At 42.3% G+C, this 20,915-nt stretch overlaps 1 protein-coding gene across 2 annotated transcripts in view; it reads left to right on the plus strand.

Moving 5' to 3' along the window:
- Positions 1-20,915, plus strand: part of Tek (TEK receptor tyrosine kinase) — a 104,513-nt gene that overhangs the window by 65,379 nt on the left and 18,219 nt on the right. Inside the window, exons 9-14 of one of the 2 annotated variants that reach the window (XM_005352740.3) lie at positions 3,883-4,027; positions 4,342-4,503; positions 6,504-6,638; positions 11,159-11,446; positions 18,186-18,485; positions 20,511-20,665. In XM_005352740.3, coding sequence (XP_005352797.1) covers positions 3,883-4,027; positions 4,342-4,503; positions 6,504-6,638; positions 11,159-11,446; positions 18,186-18,485; positions 20,511-20,665 — 1,185 coding nt within the window. The remainder of the gene's footprint in view (positions 1-3,882; positions 4,028-4,341; positions 4,504-6,503; positions 6,639-11,158; positions 11,447-18,185; positions 18,486-20,510; positions 20,666-20,915) is intronic. The other variant, XM_005352741.3, reaches the window with a different exon arrangement.

The raw sequence follows: 20,915 nt of genomic DNA on the forward strand, positions 1-20,915 counted from the left end.
GCAGGCCCAAGACAGTTTCTCTACTAATCAATGGTATCACAGCATACAGAGGGAAATCCCACATCAAACAGGCCTGAAACCTAAATGAGCAATATACAACCAGAAGCATGACCGTTATGTGACATATGTACGAGAGTGGAAACTAAATGAAGGAAGAGAAGAAATAGAAAGAACATGTCTAGAGTAAATTGTTGGCAGAGCTGCCCTGAGGTGGAAGGTGAAGTTCTCACACTCTTCTGGCTCTAGCAGGTTCCAGACAGTACCGCAAGTGGGAGGAGCAAGGGGACTAGGAAGGAGGTTGTAGGTCCCTTCCTGCTAGTTCTTCCAGCCCTCTGCAGGGTCTCTTCTGGTCCTGCAGGTCAGTGTGTGAGACACGGCTGCTGCAGCTCTCCCCTAAGCAGTAGGCAGGGCCTGTAGCTGGACTCTGATGTGTGCTTTCCTGCAGGGATGTCCCTGGCTTTAGAAAGTTCATTAGAAAACTTCACCTCTTGCAGACTAAGAACTTACTGTGTACTTTTTTTTTATTTAGAATATTTTTTAAAAAATTAATAATTTTAAAAATTTTTATTTTACGTTCTAACCACAGTTTTTACTCCTACCCCTCCTCCTGTCCTCCCTTGCCTCCCCTGCAGGCCACCCCCATTTACTCTTCCCAACGGGTAAGGATACCCATGGGGAGTCAATAAAGTCTGGCACATTAAGTTGGGTCAGGACCAAATTTCTCCCCACTGCTTTAAGGCTGAGCATGGCATCCCACCCTGGGCTCAACAAGCTAGCTCATGCACCAGGGATATATCCTGGTCCTACTACCAGAGGCCCGTCAGATAGTCCAAGCTTCACTACTGTCTCTCATATGGAGAGCCTAGTTCAGTCCCATGGAGGCTCCACAGCTGTTGGTCCAGAGTTCATGAGTTTCCATGAGCTTGGTTCAGCTGTCTCTGTAAATTTCTCCATCCTGACCTTGACCTCCCTTGCACATACATTCCCTCCTCCTTCTCTTCAACTGGGTTCCTGGAACTCGGCCTGCTGCTTGGTTGTGGATCTCTGCATTTGGTTCCATCTTCCTGTGTATTCTTTACACTGTTTTCTTTTCCCGAGTTTTAATGACGCCATAGTCTCCAGAAGTCCTAAACACAGAGCGGTTTCAGTGACTATTTTGCTACTTGTTTTCCATCTTTGTTACAGATCTTTCTCTTTCTCCTTTCTTGTGTTTTTTTGTTTTGTTTTGTTTTGTTTGTAGCAAAGTGGTTTTCTTCAGTGACATGTTATAGTTCCTAATTATTTTTTGTTTATCTATTATAGAGTTTTGCTTTGTGGTTACAATGAGGCTTGGTGATATTTTTGTATAAGTGTCTGCTTTCAATGTTGTCAACTTAACATTGTTTATAAATATAAGAAAAGAAATAGGGAGAGAAAACCACAGACACAGAGAAGCCGCGTCTGTACAGATGTGCGTGTCTTGGCTGAAAGGTTAGACCTTGTTTCACAGGGCTCACATCTGGGCAAGGTCAATGATTCCTTACCCCATCCATACCTCCAGCTGCCACTCAGCACCTACCATGGCTTGAATGCAAGCCAGCATGGAGGAGGTTTTTAGTTCAGTGCCAGCCTGTCCACTCTGTGTCTTATAACTAAGCTATGAGGTATTTTCTCTAGTTCTGGTAGGACGAGAACTGTGTTGTCTGGGAGTTTTGGGGGCCTCCCAGGCTCACTTCTGTGGAGGTGTTTCATACTGGGAATTGGGATCCAAGTTAATATTCCACTATTTCCAAGGGCAGCGGTGTCCAGTCATGCAGGGCAACTTCTTTCAATTGAGTTTTGATTTTTTTTTCATGTGTGTTACAATAAAACAGCGTCTCCTATATGACTTTTTTATACTCTCTTTATTCCCAGCTAACCTTGTCTCTCCTTGTAGCTCATTTCTCTAATCCTCCCACCTCACTTGCTTTAATCTTACCATTCAGTAGTTTCTCTCTTCCTTTTCCTTTTTCCTGTGTCCGACTACCTCCCTCCTCTTCTCAGTTTCCTGGCTTCTGTAAGGTCTCCATGTAAAGCAAACAGAGCTAAAGAGTTGAAGCCGAGACTCACATATGAGAGAGAGCATAGGAGTTTGTCCTTCTGGGCCTAGGTTACCAAAGGGTTCTCTTTGGTTCTGAGCCTCACTGTGGGGGTCCCCTTATTTTGTATAATGCCTTGGCACCTATCTCTCTCTTTCTTCTCAGCACACTGTCTATGTTGTGATGTTGTGATGCTTTGGCTGAGAGAACAGCAGGGTAGGCTGTAGCCATCAGCACTGCGATGCTGGGTCACCCTGGGAGCCCACAGCCATCTAAGACCAGGATATCATAGGGGCGGGGCCAAGGCACACTTTGCTGTGAGCTAGCTACTGCTGGGGTGCACTCAGCTCACTGCAACCCCTCAGAGTTGATACTGGCCCATAGTGAACTCCAAGTAACTGGAGCCATGGATCCCCACCTTGCAAACAGGGTAAGCCTGGAGGCTTTGTTTGCAGCCAGTAGCCTGAGGACAGGCCCCATGTTTGATTTCCAAGCCAAAGTTCCATCTCCAATGGGAGGACTCTTACTGTCTAATGCGCTCAGCAAAGTCAAGGGAGGGGTGGTGGAAGAAATCCCTGGGCTGCTCTGGCAGACAGATGTTCGATTGGACCAGCATCTGGTTGGTATAACTTCAAGGGTCTGCACAGTTTTGAGGATTTGTTTGAGGCACATACTCTGGCTATAAATGATGCAACTGAAACATAAGTCTGTTTCACCAGGGGACATGCAGTCCTACTGGGTGCCAAGTCCAGAGGCCCTGTTCTTAAGCACTGATCTCTGGGTATGGGAATTTGGGATCCACCTAGTGCCTGGTCACACTGTTTAGCATTGAGCTCCAAGGCAACATCCTATGCCCACGTTCCTTCCCCGCTCATCAGTAGATGGAATCTTGCTCTTTGCTGTGGCCCAAAGGTTGGGTGATGGAGGCAGTTCTTGAAGAACAACGGTCCAACAATTTGGTTTACAGAGAACATACTGGCAGAGACCATGAGGCTCTGCCTGACGCTGAGTTTCACTGTGATGTGCCTGGTGCTAGCTCAAGTCTAAGGCTTGAACTTGATTCCCCCACCCAAGTGGGAGGAATCTCTTTCCACAATGTGCTGCTTGGAGTTGAGGGAACTCAACGTAAGTTTACTTTCCACCTTCAACAGTATACCTTTTCACATTTTCATGGTAAAGCCAGACACTGGTTTCCCTCAGCTGACTCCCTCAGCTCCCATGAAGGCAATCTGGAGAAGGAATCGTTCTTTGGGTTTATTGCTCTGTGAAGAGACCAGGGCTGGAGCATCTAATTCAGCTGTTTTCCTGGTCTTCTACCCATAACATTTTATCATTGTCTGCCTCATGTCTACACAGTAGGGAACTGGATGGGTAATTGAGGAAGTAGACAAAAGGAAGAGAGACACATGTGTCTTTAGATTCATGTGTCTTTTCCCATTGCACCATACGCAACAGCCCCTCAAATACGCAGGAGACTACTTGGTCCTTCCATCCTGCCATCTCTGTATTAGACTAGAAGAGAAAAAAAATGCTATGCAGAGCAGTTTTTAAAAGAATTAAACTCCTTGCTGGTAAGTGTTTATTCCACACTTCCAAACACAAATACAACAGCAGGATCTGGGAGGGCATCAGTCCAGTATAAACTTTTGGGGCTGCTACAATAGCTTTGGAAAGAAGCCAGTGATTATATTAGCATTGTACTTGGCTCCTCAGTCTCTCCTAGAAAACTTCCTGCTAAACAATGAGCTGGAGAGTGTGTTATGGACCTTTGTGTTTAAGTAGCCCAAGAAATGTTAATATGTTTTTCTGTGTTCGACTCTTCTAGCCAAATTACTTCAACCATACAGATCTTTTCTCAGTGGCCGTATTCACTATCGACCGAATCTTCCCTCCGGACTCAGGAGTTTGGGTCTGCAGTGTGAACACGGTGGCTGGGATGGTGGAAAAGCCTTTCAACATTTCCGTGAAAGGTACATTTCACTGGCTATGGTAAGGGTATGCTCTTGAAGCAGTGATAGGGCCTGGAGGGTCATGGCATAAATTTTAGATTTTAAGCCTTCCCAAAATCAGAACCCACTGAAGGGTTGTGGCAGTGGCTGTTTTAAAGAATTACTTTTAGTGTAGATAGCAGTAAAGAGGCAGAACAGAATCAGAGCTCTTAGAGAGGTAACTATGAGATTAAATCCAGCAGGGAGCTTCAAGGGGCAGATCCTCTTTCCCCACTTGACAACAATAGCAAACCCCTAAACACAAGGATGAATCTGACTGCTGACCTTTTATTCAGTTCTTCCAAAGCCCCTGCATGCCCCAAATGTGATTGACACTGGACACAACTTTGCCATCATCAACATCAGCTCCGAGCCTTACTTTGGGGATGGACCCATCAAATCCAAGAAACTTCTCTACAAACCTGTTCATCAGTATGAGGCCTGGAGACATATTCAAGGTAAGGTCTGCATACAAGAGGCACCAGCAGGAGGTGTATGCCAGGAAAAAGATCTCCCCCACATATGAAAATCTCCTTCTACCCTCATTAGCCCACGCTGCATTTAAGACTATTTTGGTACACGAAGAGGCCATGAAAGTTCCAGAAATGACTTCCCAAATGCTGCTGAGCACTTTGGGACACAGATGTAGCCATATCATGGGTTACTATCTGTATCCGTGCTCCTTTCCAGACCCCTGAGCCTCCAGCTGTGGTTTAAGAACGATATCATGCCTGGCCGTGGTGAAAAGCGTGTGTTTCTACCATCGGAACAAGAAAGTCCAGGGCCACGCTGGAAAAGTTGAGGTGCTTAGTCTGCCCTAACCTTGAGCACAGTTGTTTCTGCTCTGCTAGATTTTCTTCCTTCTCATTTCCTACCTTGTTTTATCCTGAAGACTCCTAACACAAAGGGTTTTATAAAAATTTGAACCTGGAAGAGTTTAGTCTGTGGCAGACAGGATTGTACTTGGGGTAGGAAAAAGAGAGGCAGTGGCGGTGAAAGCTGCCTGCCCCTTCCTGTTTCTGGGGGGAAAAAGAATGCAGCAAACAGACAAAAGATGATGAATGTCATGAAAAAGATAAATGTATCTTAAAACATGTAATTTTTATTTGCTGTGTAATAATGTAAAACAATATTTTTTTTAAAAGTAAGTAAAAAATAAATAAAGCGTTACCAATTGCTCATGCTGTCCTAACTGGGCCATCTTGCAGGCAGCCAATCATTAGTGCCCTGTTGGTGGGCAATATGGATCCGGCCACTCCTAATTTCAGCAGGTTATGCCCTACACGTCTCTTAAATTTCCTTTGTTTTATTGATATAGACACTTGAGAAAGTTATAAAAATAAGACAAAGAGGACCAGACAGCTGGCTCAGTGGTTAAGAACAGTCTTGCTGATGCAGAGAGAGGAATTGGGCTCAATCTCCAGGACCCACATGGTGGCTCACATCTGTGTGTAACTCCAGTCCCAGGGGATTAGAGTCACTCTTCTGACCTCCAAGGGCACCAGGAGCCCACATGGTACACTTATATATGCAGGCAACAAACCCATACACACACACACACACACACACACACACACACACACACACACACACACACACACATCTAAAGATAAAAGAAAAACAGGGGTTTGGCTCAATAACGCAGCTGAGCTTGACACAGTAAATAGACAGACAGCATTGTTTATTACCGAACTCCTTGGATTCCATTGTAGACCCGGCCCAAACTTGGAATCTCAAGGATCTAAGGTTGCTTTGTAGCTTTTCTGTTTTCAACATCAATTGTTGGTGTGTGTGTGTGTGTGTGTGTGTGTAATATGGTTTTAATAATAAAAACGATCTTCTAAGAACTGTTAAAGATAGTTCACGTTTTTCTAACCAATAAGCAGTTTATCATAAGGTTAAGCTTTGCAACATCCACAGATATGAAGACAGGGATGAACTGACTAATGGCTAAGAGCAAAGTGCATGCCGGCTGTTTGTGGAAACTGGAACCCTCATTGTAAGGATATGGCTATTAGAGATCCATTGTCTGCTAACATTAAACAAAAACCTTCCGAGCCTTTTTTTTTTCTCTTGACAGCTTGATTGCAATCAGTGTGTGTCCTTGAAAAGAATGAAAATAGCATTATTTTATATTATGTTAATCGACCCTCCCAAGTCTGGCATCCTGTATGGTAGATTTGTGAGGCTTAATTTTGCAATTGAAAATGTAACAATGTAGACATGGCCTAGAAATATACGTGCTAATGTCTACCCTGAAACCTGGACATACCCATTCAAAGGCCTAAATTCCCTTCCATTGGAAACAGTACACCCTTGAAGATGGAATCACCTCTTTATTTCACCAAGGCACTGCTTTTTAAAAACCTGGTTTAGTTCCCCTTGCAGGAGCAGTCACTCCAGTTTAAGGAACATAACAGGGCCCAAACTGAAGGTTTCTGCGCTTTCTCTCTGCCAGTGATGAACGAGATTGTCACACTCAACTACTTGGAGCCTCAGACTGACTACGAGCTGTGTGTGCAGCTGGCCCGTCCTGGAGAGGGCGGAGAAGGGCATCCTGGACCTGTGAGACGATTCACAACAACGTCTGTCGGTCAGTTGAAGCCAACAACCATTTATTCCTGAGCTGGGTGGGAGCGGGTAGGAAGGGGAAAGAGGAAGGAAGACCAGGAAGGGTGGTGTCGGCTGAGTGGGTGGGTGGAGACGGAGGTGGAAGGAGCTCGCTGTGGAACGGGTGGGAAAGTGACAGGAAGGCTCGAAACTTCAAGCCAAGCAGATCCTTTATTTGGGCTGGACTGCTGGTCTGTCTCCCTGGGGGAGGGGGACTGTGACCATCCCGGGGACAGAGGAGGAAGCAGATGAGCCTGCAGGAAGGCAAGGCCATCCCTGAGGACTTGAGATTTACTTAGCAGCCACTGTGTTGAGCCTTGACTTCTGTATATCACCCCCCAGCTTCCTGTTTCCATCCCAAGGGACCATACCAGGCTTCTGCCACAAACACACTTCAGAAATACAAGTTTATTTATTTAAAAAAAATAATTTCTATTTTCAAAGTAATCCATGCCCATAGTTCAAACATCAAATAGAAGGAAAGGCTTTTGTCTGAAGAACAGTCCTCCTCCGGCTCCACCTCCTTCGGCCCTGCTTCCTATCTATCAGCCTGTTTCCATGTTAAGCTGTTTCTTTCAGTGTTTACCTTCATGTTGCTAAGCCAGTTGTTCTAAGGTTAGTATCCATCAGAATCACCCAAATTCTTCTTTTTTAAATTTGTTTAAAAAAAAATGCCGGACCCTACTCCAAGAACCTTTAAATTTTTTGTTTATTATTTTGTGTGTTGGAGTGTTTTGCCGGCATGCATGTCTTTGCAAGGCATTCGTGCAGCGCCGGTGGAAACCAGAGGGCCTCGGATCCCCTGGGACTGGAGTTACAGCTAGTTGTGAACCATCATGTGGGTTCTGGAGATCAAACCTGGTCCTTTGGGAAAAAAGTCAGTGCTCTTAAGCCCTGAACTATCTCCCCAGCCCTCACCCACCCTGAATTTTTGATACAATAGGTTTGAAACAAGGTTATGGTTCAACAGTTAGGGCTCTCTCTCTCTCTCTCTCTCTCTCTCTCTCTCTCTCTCTCTCTCTCTCTCTCTCCTCTCTCCTGCTTTCCTCTCCTCTCCAGTCATCTCCTCTCTTTTCTTTCTTCTTTGTTCCCAGAGAGGGCTTCACTCTACAGTCTAGGCCTGGCATTCACAACTTAGCCCGTGTTGACCTCTAGCTGTGGTCATCCTCACGTCTCAGCCTCTCCAGTTCTGGTCACAGTGAGTCACACCTATGGAGCTTTTCTTGATTTATTAGTGTTTTTCATCATCTCCTAGCCTTGGACTGTGTGGATGGAGGAGGAGCTCTCGATGTGTACACACTCTTTGATGCTAACCGGCATTCCAGTTTCCTGCTACTTGATGCTCCTCAGAAACCCTGGAGTGACGTGTGTAATATTCTCTTCCTGTCTTTGACTTGTTCCGCGTGTTCCAGCATTCTTTCCCTATCTCCCAATGAGCGTTTTATAGTAGCATGTTCTTCTGTGTTTTCTTTGCATTACCCTGTGTTGTATAGCAGGGCATAGCTGTTTAGCTCTGCCTTAGCTTCCTTGTCACTCAGAACAAGTTCCCAAGACACAGGAAGGAAAGGTGTGTTTTGACTCATGGTTTCAGAGGATTTGCTCCACGGTCACTTATTCTATCTGTGTAGACAGAATATACTGGTGGAGGGAGCCCATGGCAAAGGGATCTTCTTCCTCTTATGGTAGACATGTAAAGCAGAGTAGTAGACAGGGCCAGGCACCAGACCACTCTGCATCCAGTAAGTTAATCATCTACGTATGTTTTATGTCTCAGTATTCTAGAATGTCCAAAAGCAGCCCCAGCCTCTGAGAGCCAAGTCTCTGGTACAGGAGCTTTTCAGGGGACAATTGGCATCCAAACTACAATTTTTAGCTTGAAGCCCCAAAGCTTAGAGTCAGAGGTTTATTGCTCTAGACCCTTAAAGGCTTATGGCCCAGGGCTTAATGAACCAACACCTAGCACCTAAGTTACAGCTCTAGAATTTTGGCTGTTTGGTTCCTAGAGCCTTCATCTTAATAGTTATCTACTGCGACTTGTAGTCCTTGCAAGCACAGCTCTCACCCCTAGCTCCTTAAAACTTGTCTCATAGTCCTCTATAGTCCCAGAGTCCCTGCCATCTCTCTCACCTTCTTAATACTCCCACTGTCCTCCCTTCTTATAGACTCTGACATTCATTTCTCTGTAAACTCTCTAGTAACTTCTAAGGGAACAATAAGAAACGGCAACCCACCCCTACAGAGTTTGTGCTATATTTTTGATTATGTTGAACCCCTACTACATATATGTATATGAACCTGCTACATATATATGTTATATATACAAACCCTGCTATATATATGAAAGGTTCACACACACACACACACACACACACACACACCCCCATACTATGTCATTACACTGCACTTAGAGGCAAGTGGCAGTTAATTCTCCCTTATTTTGGTATTGAATCCAAGGAGGAAGGCCACAATCTGACTCAAATGGAAAGTATTCATGGGACAGAACATGAAAAAAAATCTCCCCAGACCTGCAGCTCTGCCCTCCCGTCCTCAGAATGCATTCCAGCCAGGATGCATTCAGAGGCCTCTTGGAATATTTCAAAGCACTTGTGGGGTCAGTGGAAAGGGAACCCTTGAAGGTGCCTCTTTCCCACCGAGTGAATTCTGCTGATGCTTGCTTTTCAGTTTGTCTGGCAGCAGTACTGTTTGTTCTAACTGAGGTGGGGAAGACGAGGGATGCCTGGATGGGGGGCAGTGAACATGTTCTGAGCTCATTGCCGAGAAAAAAACAACTAAATCTGGGTGAAGGTAACTATGTCGCCAAAGGGAAGCTAACATAGAGATGGCTGCCTTTAAAAATCCTCCCAGTACCCGAAGTGAAGGTGGAGGAATTTTACAAGTGTTCCGACACTCACCTGTGTTGTGTCTTTATAAGCTGACTGAGGATGGCTTCCGTAGGGATTCAACCTCAGGCTAGCAGAAGGAGTAGACGTCACCTCTCTTCATTTTCCTAGTTCCTGGTGATAGAATCAGTAAGACTTTCAGAAAGATGCCAAGGAGATGTGGGCCCAACCTCTAGTCTCATTAGTCTATAAACAGCTCTTGGGACTCTCTCTTCTTGCTTCCTTTGAAGGACAGTTTGAAGTGTTTTTCAAATTCCTTTTTTGAATTACACCATAAAGAGTTGGGGGCTTTTTTTTCTTAAATCTGAGTCCTATTACACTATATTGCACGCAAGAGTTTAACACCACAGGGACACTGTCTGTGTATTCTTGCGCTGTGACCGCCATTTGTAAAGCATTGTCATGATCTAAAATGTTCTCACGCTGTGCAAATCAGCCCTTCCCCCACCAGGGGTGATGATGCCACTGTCCTGAAATCAGGAAGGAAGGTTCTTTTCACACTTTAAAGGGACTTTTTATTTGGAACCTATAAATCAATTACTGTTATTAATTAAAAGTAGACATATTCTTCCTTTATTCATTGACGTGAGACGGGAAAGGAAAGGAGGGAGGGAACAAATATTGACAGAATTCCTAAGACTTCCCAAACCCTCACATAACCATTGTCTCATCCATGCTCTGTGTCTGGAAGACGAGACTGGCTGTGCCATTTTACAGGTGAACTTAGGCTATGCATTTGCCCAGATTACAAGGTAGAAGTAGGATGCTCCTGTTTCTCTATTTTTAAAAACTCACATTATTTCTTTTGGCAACTTCTCTGGTACCCCAGGTTCCTGGGTAAGTGTGGCCAGGCAAGAGGTGTTTGTAGTTGGTACCATAAGGGGGTCAGGATGGGGCTAGGGCCAACCCCTCACCATAGCGACGTGATACCTGAAATTCCCCTGCTGGGAGGAAGCGACCAGACATTTATAGCTTGGAAATGTCTTTCTCAAAATGGTAACAAATCAAAACCCTGAGTTCATTTCTATCAGTTTCTCTGCTTTCCTTTCTAGTTGTGGGCTTGACTTCTAGGGGGTTTCCATTACCCATAACACTATAAGTTTTTTTGTTGAGCTCCTGCTCTTTTTCATTTCTAGTAACCCTTGGGATGGCTCTATAGTTTCATTAAAGAGTTTTGATGCTTTGTTCCCCCCCCCCAGTCATTTACTATTTTAAGTAATACTGTAATGAACATCTGCATGCACAGATACTTTCATCTTTCTTTGGAATATTTATTTCTCCAGGATAAGTTTCTGACAGTCAGGAGCTAAAGCCAAAGGATATGGACGTTTTTAAGGTTCTTGGAAAAATTACCCATGCTGCAAGCTGTTCTCAAGAAGGCTGTAGTTCTGTGTTAAAACTACCCAACGTATATGTAAAAATTACCACAAAAATTTGCTGTTGTGTTAGGAGGGGAAGGGTCAAGGCTGCTCGCTTGTGCTTTTTGGTAGCTTGTGGGTATTTTATGTAATTCTAGAAGCCAATATTGTCTTTGCAGATGCCCTCCGGAGCTGCCATTACTTCTCTGCAAAATGAAAATAACCATCTTCTGATGATTTTCTAGGACTCCCTCCTCCAAGAGGTCTCAGTCTCCTGCCAAAGAGCCAGACAACTCTGAATTTGACCTGGCAACCAATATTTCCGATCTCAAAAGACGAAATCTATGTCGAAGTTGAGAGGAGGTCCATGCAGAAAATAAGCGATCAGCAGAACATCAAGGTGCCAGGGAACCTGACCTCGGTGCTGCTGAACAACCTAAGCCCCAGGGAGCAGTACATTGTCCGAGCCAGGGTCAACACCAAGGCCCAGGGGGAGTGGAGTGAAGATCTCATCGCCTGGACCCTCAGCGACAGTAAGTAACGGGTGCTGCCCCTGCTCATCCAGCAACATTTGCCTGCTGTCACTTGAACTCAAGTTCTAGCATGAGTCCCTAGAGGTCATAAGGACATTCATTATGTGGATGAAGGCTAATTAGCATTCATGGAATCATCTTAATTTCCATTAGTATTTATTATACTGGAAGGTCCACTGGGATTTGGTCAAGACCCTGCTGCAATTTCTCTGTCCCTGCTATGGATTTGGTGATTAGTAACAAGATCATCAGCAGCAATAATAAAGTTCTCTAGGGCTTTAACAGCTATTGGATAATTTTTAAGGATATTTATTATTATAAATCTTTATATACATGAATGCTGAACCACGATGAATGAGTCTTTCCCAATTTTATACAACAAAATAATTTTCTTTGGAAATTTTTATAACATACTGTTATCAGAGTTAAAAAATATTTATGAGAGGAGTAAAAAATCTCTTTTCTTTAAAAATGTTTTGTAGTCCAAGCTCTTCTGTATTTAGATTGGTTATTTGAAACCCCAAGGTTCTTTGCAATATTGAAACTTCTTTGACTTTGGAAAGTGGGTCTAACTTGATTCATGGAATGAGGACTCTGTCTTTGCAATCTGAAGCCTTGGAAAGATAGCCAAGAGATCCTTTTTGGCTATCCCACCTGCCACGTGATCCTCACTAACCCCAAAGTCAAGGCTGTCTGCTTCAGCTGGTTCTCTTTGCTCAGGAACATGTAGGAGAAACAGCTCCGTATTTCCTCAGTAATACCTTCTTATACCAGCAACACATGGAAGTCTGCACGGTTTTGCCAGTGTCTAGCGATTATTCATCATTGCCATAGTCAGAGTTTCTACTGTAGTGATAAAACACCACAACCAAAAGCAGCTTTGGTGGAAAGGCTTTATTTGACTCACACACCCCATGTTGCCGTCTACCAAGGGAAACCGAAGTAGGAATTTGAGGCAGGAACGAAAGCAGAGGCCATGGAGGAACAGTACTTATTTCCAGACTTCCTCAGCCTCTTTCTTAGACATTCCAGGGGCTCAGGGGTGCCCCTGCTCAGGTGTGTGGCCCCACCCACAATGGGCTGGGCCTTCACAAAGCAGCAGTTAATTATAAGCCAACGTTTTGGCAGCATTTCCTCAATTGTGGTTCCCCCTTCTCAGATAAATCTAGCTTGTGTCAGTTGAAAAAACAAACAACCAGAACAAGCATTCACTATATATATATATAATCACATACATTAAATATAAATGTATATATACACATTTATATTTATATATGTAGATACATTCTATATATTTAATTGTGTGAAAGTTAGAAATCATAGAATAGTATAATTATGTCGTGTAACACGACATAGAGAATGAACAACTCATGCTTTGTCAGATGTACGTATTTATTTATTTATTTATTTATTTATTTATTTATTTATTATTTTTCTCTGCTCCCCTTCCTTCCTCTACTCTCCCCTCTACCCTCTCCCATGCTCCCCATGCTCCCAATTTACTCAGGAGATTTTGTCTTTTTCTACCATCATCCTGATTTCCACAGTAGCTGCATCGGTGTCCCCAGTAGATAAGAGTTGCTCTTTCTCTCCATCCTCACCAGAACTTATCATTTATTTTCTTGATGGCAGCCATTCTGCTAAACGGGTAAGGTAGGATCCCAACACAGGTTTAAACTGCATTTCCCTGATGGCTAAGGATGCTGAACATGCTTTTAAATATTCACTGGCCATTTGAGTTTATTCTTTTGAGAAATGTCTGCTCATCTCATTAGCCTCTTTACCAACTGTGTATCTGAGATTTCCTGCTCATTTTGTTAACCAACCTGACAATTAGGTACTTGAGGTTTTCTTAATGTTTAATGTTTTGAATTGTTTATAAATTATGAAAATTGGTTAATTGTCAGATGTGTGATTGGCAAAGATTTTCTCCCATTTCTTAACCTGTCTCTGTGTCCCACAGATTGCTTCCTTTGCTCCACAGAAGGTTTTATTTTAATCAACTTTTAGACTGGTTTTCTACACTATTAGGATCATTTTAAGAAAGCCCTTACCTGTGTTTATATCTTGAAGTTTTCCCCTGTTTTACTGTAGCAGTTTCAGAGTTTCAGGCCTCAGATAATCTTTGATAACCATTTTGAAATGACTTTTTGCACAGGGTGAGACATAGGAATTCAGCTTCATATTTCTATATTTGGATATCTAGTTTTCATAGCATCATTTGCTGAAGAGGCTGTCTTGTCTCCAGTGTGTCTTCTATGACTTTGTCAAAAGTTAGGTAGTTGTAGGTATGTGGCTTTATTTGTGAGTTCTCTGTTCTAGTTAATTCATTCACGCGTCTATTTTTGGTGGCAGTACTGCGTGACTGTGGCTCTGTGACTATTTGGGGATTTTGTGCTTTTATATAAATGTAGGGATTTTCCATAGTTCTGTGACAAATGTTATCAGACTCTTCCAAAGGATTGTGTGGCATCTGTAGACTGCTTTGGGTGATATAGCCATTTTCACAGCGCCAATCTGTGAGCATGGGAAGTCTTTTGATTTTGTAGTCTCTTCAACTTCTTTGGTGTTTGAAAGTTTGTATTGTAGAGGTCTTTCACCTCTTGGTTAGGTTTATTCCTAGATTATTTATTTGAAGCTACCATGAGTGGGATTTTTTTTTCTTGGCAAGTTGACTATTGGTGAGTAGGAAATAATGAGTTTTGTTGTTCTTTTGAGACAGAATTTCATGTATTACAGGTTGGCCTTGCACTTGCTATAAAGCTGAAGATGTCTTTGTTTTACTGATCCTTCTGCCTCTTCCTCCTGGGCTGAGTTATGGAATTCAGGCATTCACCATCACACCCAGCTTGTGCAGCACTGGGGATGGGATGCAGGGCTTCATGCGTGCTAGGTGAGCTCTCTGTCAACTGAGCTACATTCCCAGTTCCTGGCTTGTTTAGTTTGTGTGTTAATTTTGTATCTTGCTACTTGTTAGAAAGTAGTTGTCATATCTGTTTCTGTTTGGGACCTTTAGGCCACTTTAAGTAGAAGAGCATGCTGTTTACAAATGGGGATAGTTTAATTTTTAGATTCCTATTTATAACCTCCATTCTTTCATTCTATTGTTGCTTTGCCATTGATATGTGTTTCTTGGAGACCACAGATAGTTGGATCTTGTCTTTTAATTCATTAAGGAGTTCTGACTCTGTTCAATTAGAGAGTTAAGACCACTTATAGTTTTGGCTATTGAGATTTGCTAAAACTTGTAACTTAGTCAAGTGTTCTTCTGGTTAGCTGGATTCTTGTTCACTCTTTTCTCTCTTCTCTATTCATATTAGTGGTTTCCTGGTATACAGTGTCAGACATGATGGATTCCTTCTTGTTTCTCTTTGATTCAATTTTTCTTCTCATGAAACTTATTATTTCCTGTACTCTCAATTGAGGATGCCTTCTTTCCTCCTCTGTACATAGTATTCATTTAAACATCTTTTGCAGCGCTGTCTTGGTAGTTACAAGCTGCCCTAGTGTGTGCTTGTCTTGAAACGTCTGCCCTTATTTTGTTGTCAGTTTTTATAGATACCTTTGCTGGATAGAATAATTCCGGTTGGCAGGTCTTTACTTTCAGGGACTTCTAGGGCTTCTGTTGAGAGTTTTCATGATGTCTTTGTAAATGGATAAAAGAAGTGGATTAGAGATTTTTCTCTAACAGCTTTTAGCATTCTTTTTTTTGTCCTTTTGGCAAGTCGAGTGCAATGTGCTGTGCAAAGATTCTTTTATAAATGGTTCTTGTGCTTATATATCTATTCGTTTTCTAGATTTGAGGCAATTTCTACTCAAATTTCATGAATTACATGTCTTCATGCCTTTGGTTTTTAATTTCAGCTTTCTCTACTCCATGGATCCTTACTTAGGTGTGAACTTTTAATTACATTACAAGGTTTTTAATGTTGCAATCATGCTCATTTATTTTGTGTGTGTGAGTAGCTGTGCGTGTGTAAGAACCCAGAGAGGAAAACTGGGTCTTCTGCCCTTTCACTCTCTGCCGTATTCCTTTAGGAAAGGCTCTCCTATTGAGCTGGAGTTAGGCTGGTAGCTGCCAGCCCCAGTGATCTTCATGTCTTTCCTGGTTCACAGCACTGCGTTACATTCAAGTGTGTGGTTATACCTGGCTTTTGACACGGGTGCTAGGATCTATATTTAGTTTTTCTTGCTCACGTAGCAAATGCTTTTGTCATCTCTCTTGTCTGATTTCTTTCTTAAGTTGATATCTGAACATAATATTTTCTTTACTTTTCCTTCCATCCCTGGTAGTCTTCTGTCTGCTTGGTCTACTTTGTTGGTAATCCTTCTCACTGCGGGGTTTTTTAATTAGCTGAGTTTTTAATTCCTGAAATCCTTGCCAGTCTTGCTTTTCATGTTGAATTTCTATCCAACATTGTTGATGTTTCCTCCCAGATTGCTGATTTTCTCAACCATTTTGATATTTTTGGTTGCAAGTTGGTATCCTTACTTCCTTCACCTCTTCTGTCCTCTTTGAGGTCACTGGTTATTTTTACAAGTAAATTTTGAATTCTTTATCCAATACTTTACCCATTCCAGTGTTTTTGAATTCAGCAGTAGCAACATTATGATTGAAGAATTCTTGTCACCTTTATTTTTTAGGTTTCTTGTTACTGTTACAACTTATTTATCTAGTGGTTGGGATGCCTCTTCTCAATTTATATGGGATTCTTTCAGTGAGCAGTAACCCTCAGAAGAGAGAAAAACAACTACTTGTAATAGCAGCAGTGCTAAACTGGACAGGGATAGAAATGCACCTTAGATTAACTAGAGGCAACTGATACCATCCAACAGACAGTTACCCTAATAGAGAGAATGGCAAAAATCCCTAAGAACGTACTACATAGTCAAAGTTATGTAAAATTAGTGTAAATGTAGAAATAGTAAATGAACGATATAAATGAATGATATAAATGGAGAGGCCAGTGAAAGGGAAAGCAGAGAAACAGTTAAACAAACAAAGGCCAAGGGAGAATAGAAAAGGAGGTATGACGTTATTAAGGCAGCATGGAAAGAGAAAGGCATAAACATTTTTTAGGGGTGGAAGAGACGGAACATCTGATCATGTGCTTGTCTGAAAATGTGAGCTCAGAGCCCTAGCATCCAATCAAAGCTGGGTGTGGCGGGCTGCATCGGTAATCCTAACACTGGAGAGGTAGAGGGAAGAGGATCACTTGACTTCACTGGTGGGTGATTCCATCTCAAAACTTAAGGAAGACACCAGATGCCAACCTCTGGCCTCCATAAACTTAGGCACACACAGTCATGTGCCCACCCCATACAAATACATACACACATATTTTTAATTGAAAGATTGCCCAATAGTCAAAACTTCATGAACAAAATTAGATAAATGTAAGAAAGGAACAACGATGAAAGCATAAAAGCCCTGAAGAGTCGGATGAAGTCAGACATGACTAAAGTGTAGTAAAATAAAGAGGCACAAAGGGCAAAAGGAAGATGAAAAAAAGGACGAGTTTGCTTAATAATAAAAACTATATATTAAACAAAACCAGAAGGACGTACAAAAAAGTTAATTTAAAAGGAAGATGGGAAGTTTGAAATCACCTCCTCTCTTTTATCCAGACTCTTCCACCACTCTATTACACATCTGCCCTTTTACCCAGGAGTCTTTAGCATTGCCGTTTATCAATTTCTTTTAACATTTGTGTTCTTATCTTTTATTTATTTATATGTTTGCTACCACGAAAAATTGTAATACCCGTTCTTATACATGTTCCGTGTGCACAGGGTTGACAGCTATGCTAAGAGAACATATCCAGAAGTGAATATCACGTGTAGAGTTCTTCTAAAAGAACCTAGGGAGAGTGTACTGGGCCCAGGAGTGCATAAAACACTGTCTCCGTCTGTCTACCTCCATGTCCGCTCCCTGTGTTGACATCACCTGAGGTTGTTGTCATCCAGGTTTAGTTTACAGATCTTAAAAGCCCACAGTGGTTCATGGTTGTTTGGAGGGTGTCTCAGGGAGACTGCAGGGATGATTCTGTCCTGGGAAGCTCAGAACATGTTCCTCTGGCCCTGCCTGGATTCCTGAATGGAATGTGGAATGATTTCCTCAAATCTCTGGAGTCTTGTCTATAAGGGCTTAGCACATTTTCTTGCACATATGCTAGTGTGCGTACTATCTACAACTGTGTTCGGGGTAAAGAGAAACATGCAACACTATTGGTAAGACAATGGAATCTGGAGCAAAACTACCAGAGATGGATCTCACATCTTTTCTTTAACAGTGGTGTGACCCTGACTGAGTCCCAAATCTCTCTGTGTCTCAGTCCTTACAGTAAGGAAGAGAAAATGAGTCAAAACCTGGAGCAATTAGAGGAATATATGGCATATTTTAAGCACCATATAAATGGTAGCCCTCCTAGTCTTTTCATTTCCTCCGGAATCAAGAACACTGTGGATAGGTAAGGGAAGCGACAGAATTCCCCAGGCCTTCATTTCCTGGAAGGAGACAAACACGTGATATATGTATTGTATCGTCATCTCTGGGCCAGTCTCTCACATCTACAGAAGCCACACTCCAGCCAGTGGACTGGAGTCAGCACTTAGGGAGAGCTGCTTCTGTTCATGGTGGTGGATGGTAGTGAACAGGCGGACATAAGTCCTCTCTCAAAAGCATGCTAATCTATAATGTGGCAGGAGATCTTAAGTAAATTCTTTTTTAAATTTCCAGTTCTTCCTCCTCAACCAGAAAACATCAGGATATCCAACATCACTGACTCCACAGCTCTGATTTCGTGGACTATAGTGGATGGCTATTCTATCTCCTCCATTATCATCCGCTATAAGGTTCAGGGCAAAAATGAAGACCAGCACATTGACGTGAAGATCAAGAATGTCACCATCACTCAGTACCAGCTCAAGGGTCTGGAGCCAGAGACTGCATACCAGGTGGATATTTTTGCTGAGAATAACATAGGATCAAGCAATCCAACCTTTCCTCATGAACTGATGACGCTTCCACAATCCCAAGGTTGGTAGAAGACTGATATTCCCATAGGGCACTTTTGGACAGCATCAGAGAATCCTGTCTTGAGATATTTGCTCCATATATCTGCCATGGGTTGTCATTCATTTGTCCTAGTAAACTTTATCATCACTATATAAATCCTGAAAAATCAAAAATTTCTTGAGAAGGCTCTTTACTGATCCATTTTCTATTATTAAACTTAGAATTAATTAGCCTCAAAGTACATCCCATTAAACAGTCTAAGAAAAATGTGAGTAATATAAATTTCAATTTTGCAGACAGAGAGGTACATAGAAACTGATTATGGGAAGCAACTGTGTAGATACTTCAGTGGGAGGGGCGTTCCCTGCCTTTCATTTTTTTTCTTGAGATGAATTTTTCTTTTTTAATGACAATATGCTATTCTGATTTTTTTCTCCCTTTCTTGTGTAATCTAAATCGAAATGGTTGTAGGTACTAAATGCTTGCTAACTAAGCTTCACTATTTGGACTGTAGCTCTCTGAGAGGGCCTGAGATCCTTCCATAATGCCAGGTGCACTATGCCCATTGCTTGCCATTAGTAAAACATGTTGGGTATAATTGTATGTACCAGGGCCCAAAGTTGATATAGCCACAGCATGAAGACAGATTTCTCATCTGTGCAAATGGTGCCATGTGGCACTCTTCAGTGACATATATGTGCAAAGGAATGTAGTCAGAGATATCAGAGGAAAAGGCAATGGTGCACATGTAGAATTTGGACCACACTTTACTTTTACAGAAAATATGATAGTTCTTGGTTCTGTGATCAGGGTCATATGTGGTTTTAAAATGCAATAAAAGAAGCTACATATTCATTGATGATTCTGGAATATTTTTGAAAAGTCCGAGGAATGATGTATCTGCCAAATTATACATGGAAATTGTAGTTCTTGAATTGCATTCTTTATCAGTTCTTCATTTTTATAAGTATTGTAGTTTGGTAAAAACATACATAGATTCTATGTATAAAAAATGTGAAAATTAGCTGGGCGCTGGTGGCGCACGCCTTTAATTCCAGCACTCGGGAGGCAGAGGCAGGCGGATCTCTGTGAGTTTGAGACCAGCCTGGTCTACAGAGCTAGTTCCAGGACAGGCTCCAAAGCTGCATAGAAACCCTGTCTCGAAAAACAAAAAAAAAAAAATGTGAAAATTTTAAACCAAGACACATCAAAACAACCCCCTTCACCACTGTTGATGCTTCTAAGATCAATATATAGAAGGAAAGATAGATACATGTAGAACACTTTTTAAGAAGTGGGATAATGGATGGTGGTGGTACACACCTTTAATCCCCATACTTGGGAGGCAGAGACAGACATGTCTCCATGAGTTCTAGGCCAACCTGGTCTACAAAGCAAGTTCCAGGACATCCAGAGCAACATAGAAAAACCCTGTCTCAAAAACAATGGTATCTTAATCTGTGTATTGATTAGTTAAAGCCTACTGAGTTTAATATCATTGGGATATAATGGAAAGATGCAGAAGGTTTTAAAGCAGTCTTAAATGGATTATCTGGACATAAACCCTAAATGTAAAACTTTATTTTTTCCCTTCTTATTCTTTCCTAACTCCTGCCTTCAATAATCACCAGGTTTTCTCCACCCACTCTTTAAATCAGGGGGAAATACATAAAAAAAGAGCTCATATCTTGTGGGCTCTATGCTGTTGGCATCAGGACGTTAAAGAGCTACAAATCACTAAAAAGTAAACAACTGGTTAAACAACTAAATAATGTTCACCTATGTGGGTCCCTACTTGGAAGCAAAGTTTGACAAATGACATCAATTGGTAGGCATTTTGAAAGCATATTTGTTAATCCTAGAGATCTCGCCACAACCCTGTGGGTTGGACCCATTTCTACTGAGTTTAGGAATAACTGAGTGTACCATAGGAAGCAGGCAGGCTGGGTGCTTATGTTCCCGTTGCACTGTCTTTCCCAGCAGATGGTCTTGGCCCATCCATCACCTAAGCTAACTCAGCTGCTTCCCCTCTGCTCTCCTGCACAGCATCCACAGACTTTGGAGGGGGGAAGATGCTGCTCATAGCCATCCTTGGGTCGGCTGGAATGACCTGCCTCACGGTGCTCTTGGCCTTTCTGATCATGCTCCAACTGAAGAGAGCAAACGTCCAAAGGAGAATGGCTCAGGCCTTCCAGAACGTGGTACTATCTCATCCTCTTTCTAGCTAATAAACACAGGCTTACCCAGAGGGGGAGACCTTTGCTTTACAAGTTTTTCTTCCATCATACAATGGGAGGCAAATGACTGGAATTTCTTATTCATACCAGATGAGTTTGCAAGTGAAAAAGATAAACTTGATAATTTCACAGAGGGCCAAAACTAAAACAGTATTCCTCCTCAAAGTGTGATAAGTCAGTTGCCCGAGAGAATATTTCGGTAGAATGGACGGCT

This window comes from Microtus ochrogaster, chromosome 10, assembly GCF_000317375.1.
Source record: "Microtus ochrogaster isolate Prairie Vole_2 chromosome 10, MicOch1.0, whole genome shotgun sequence".
Classification (NCBI taxonomy): Eukaryota; Metazoa; Chordata; class Mammalia; order Rodentia; family Cricetidae; genus Microtus; species Microtus ochrogaster.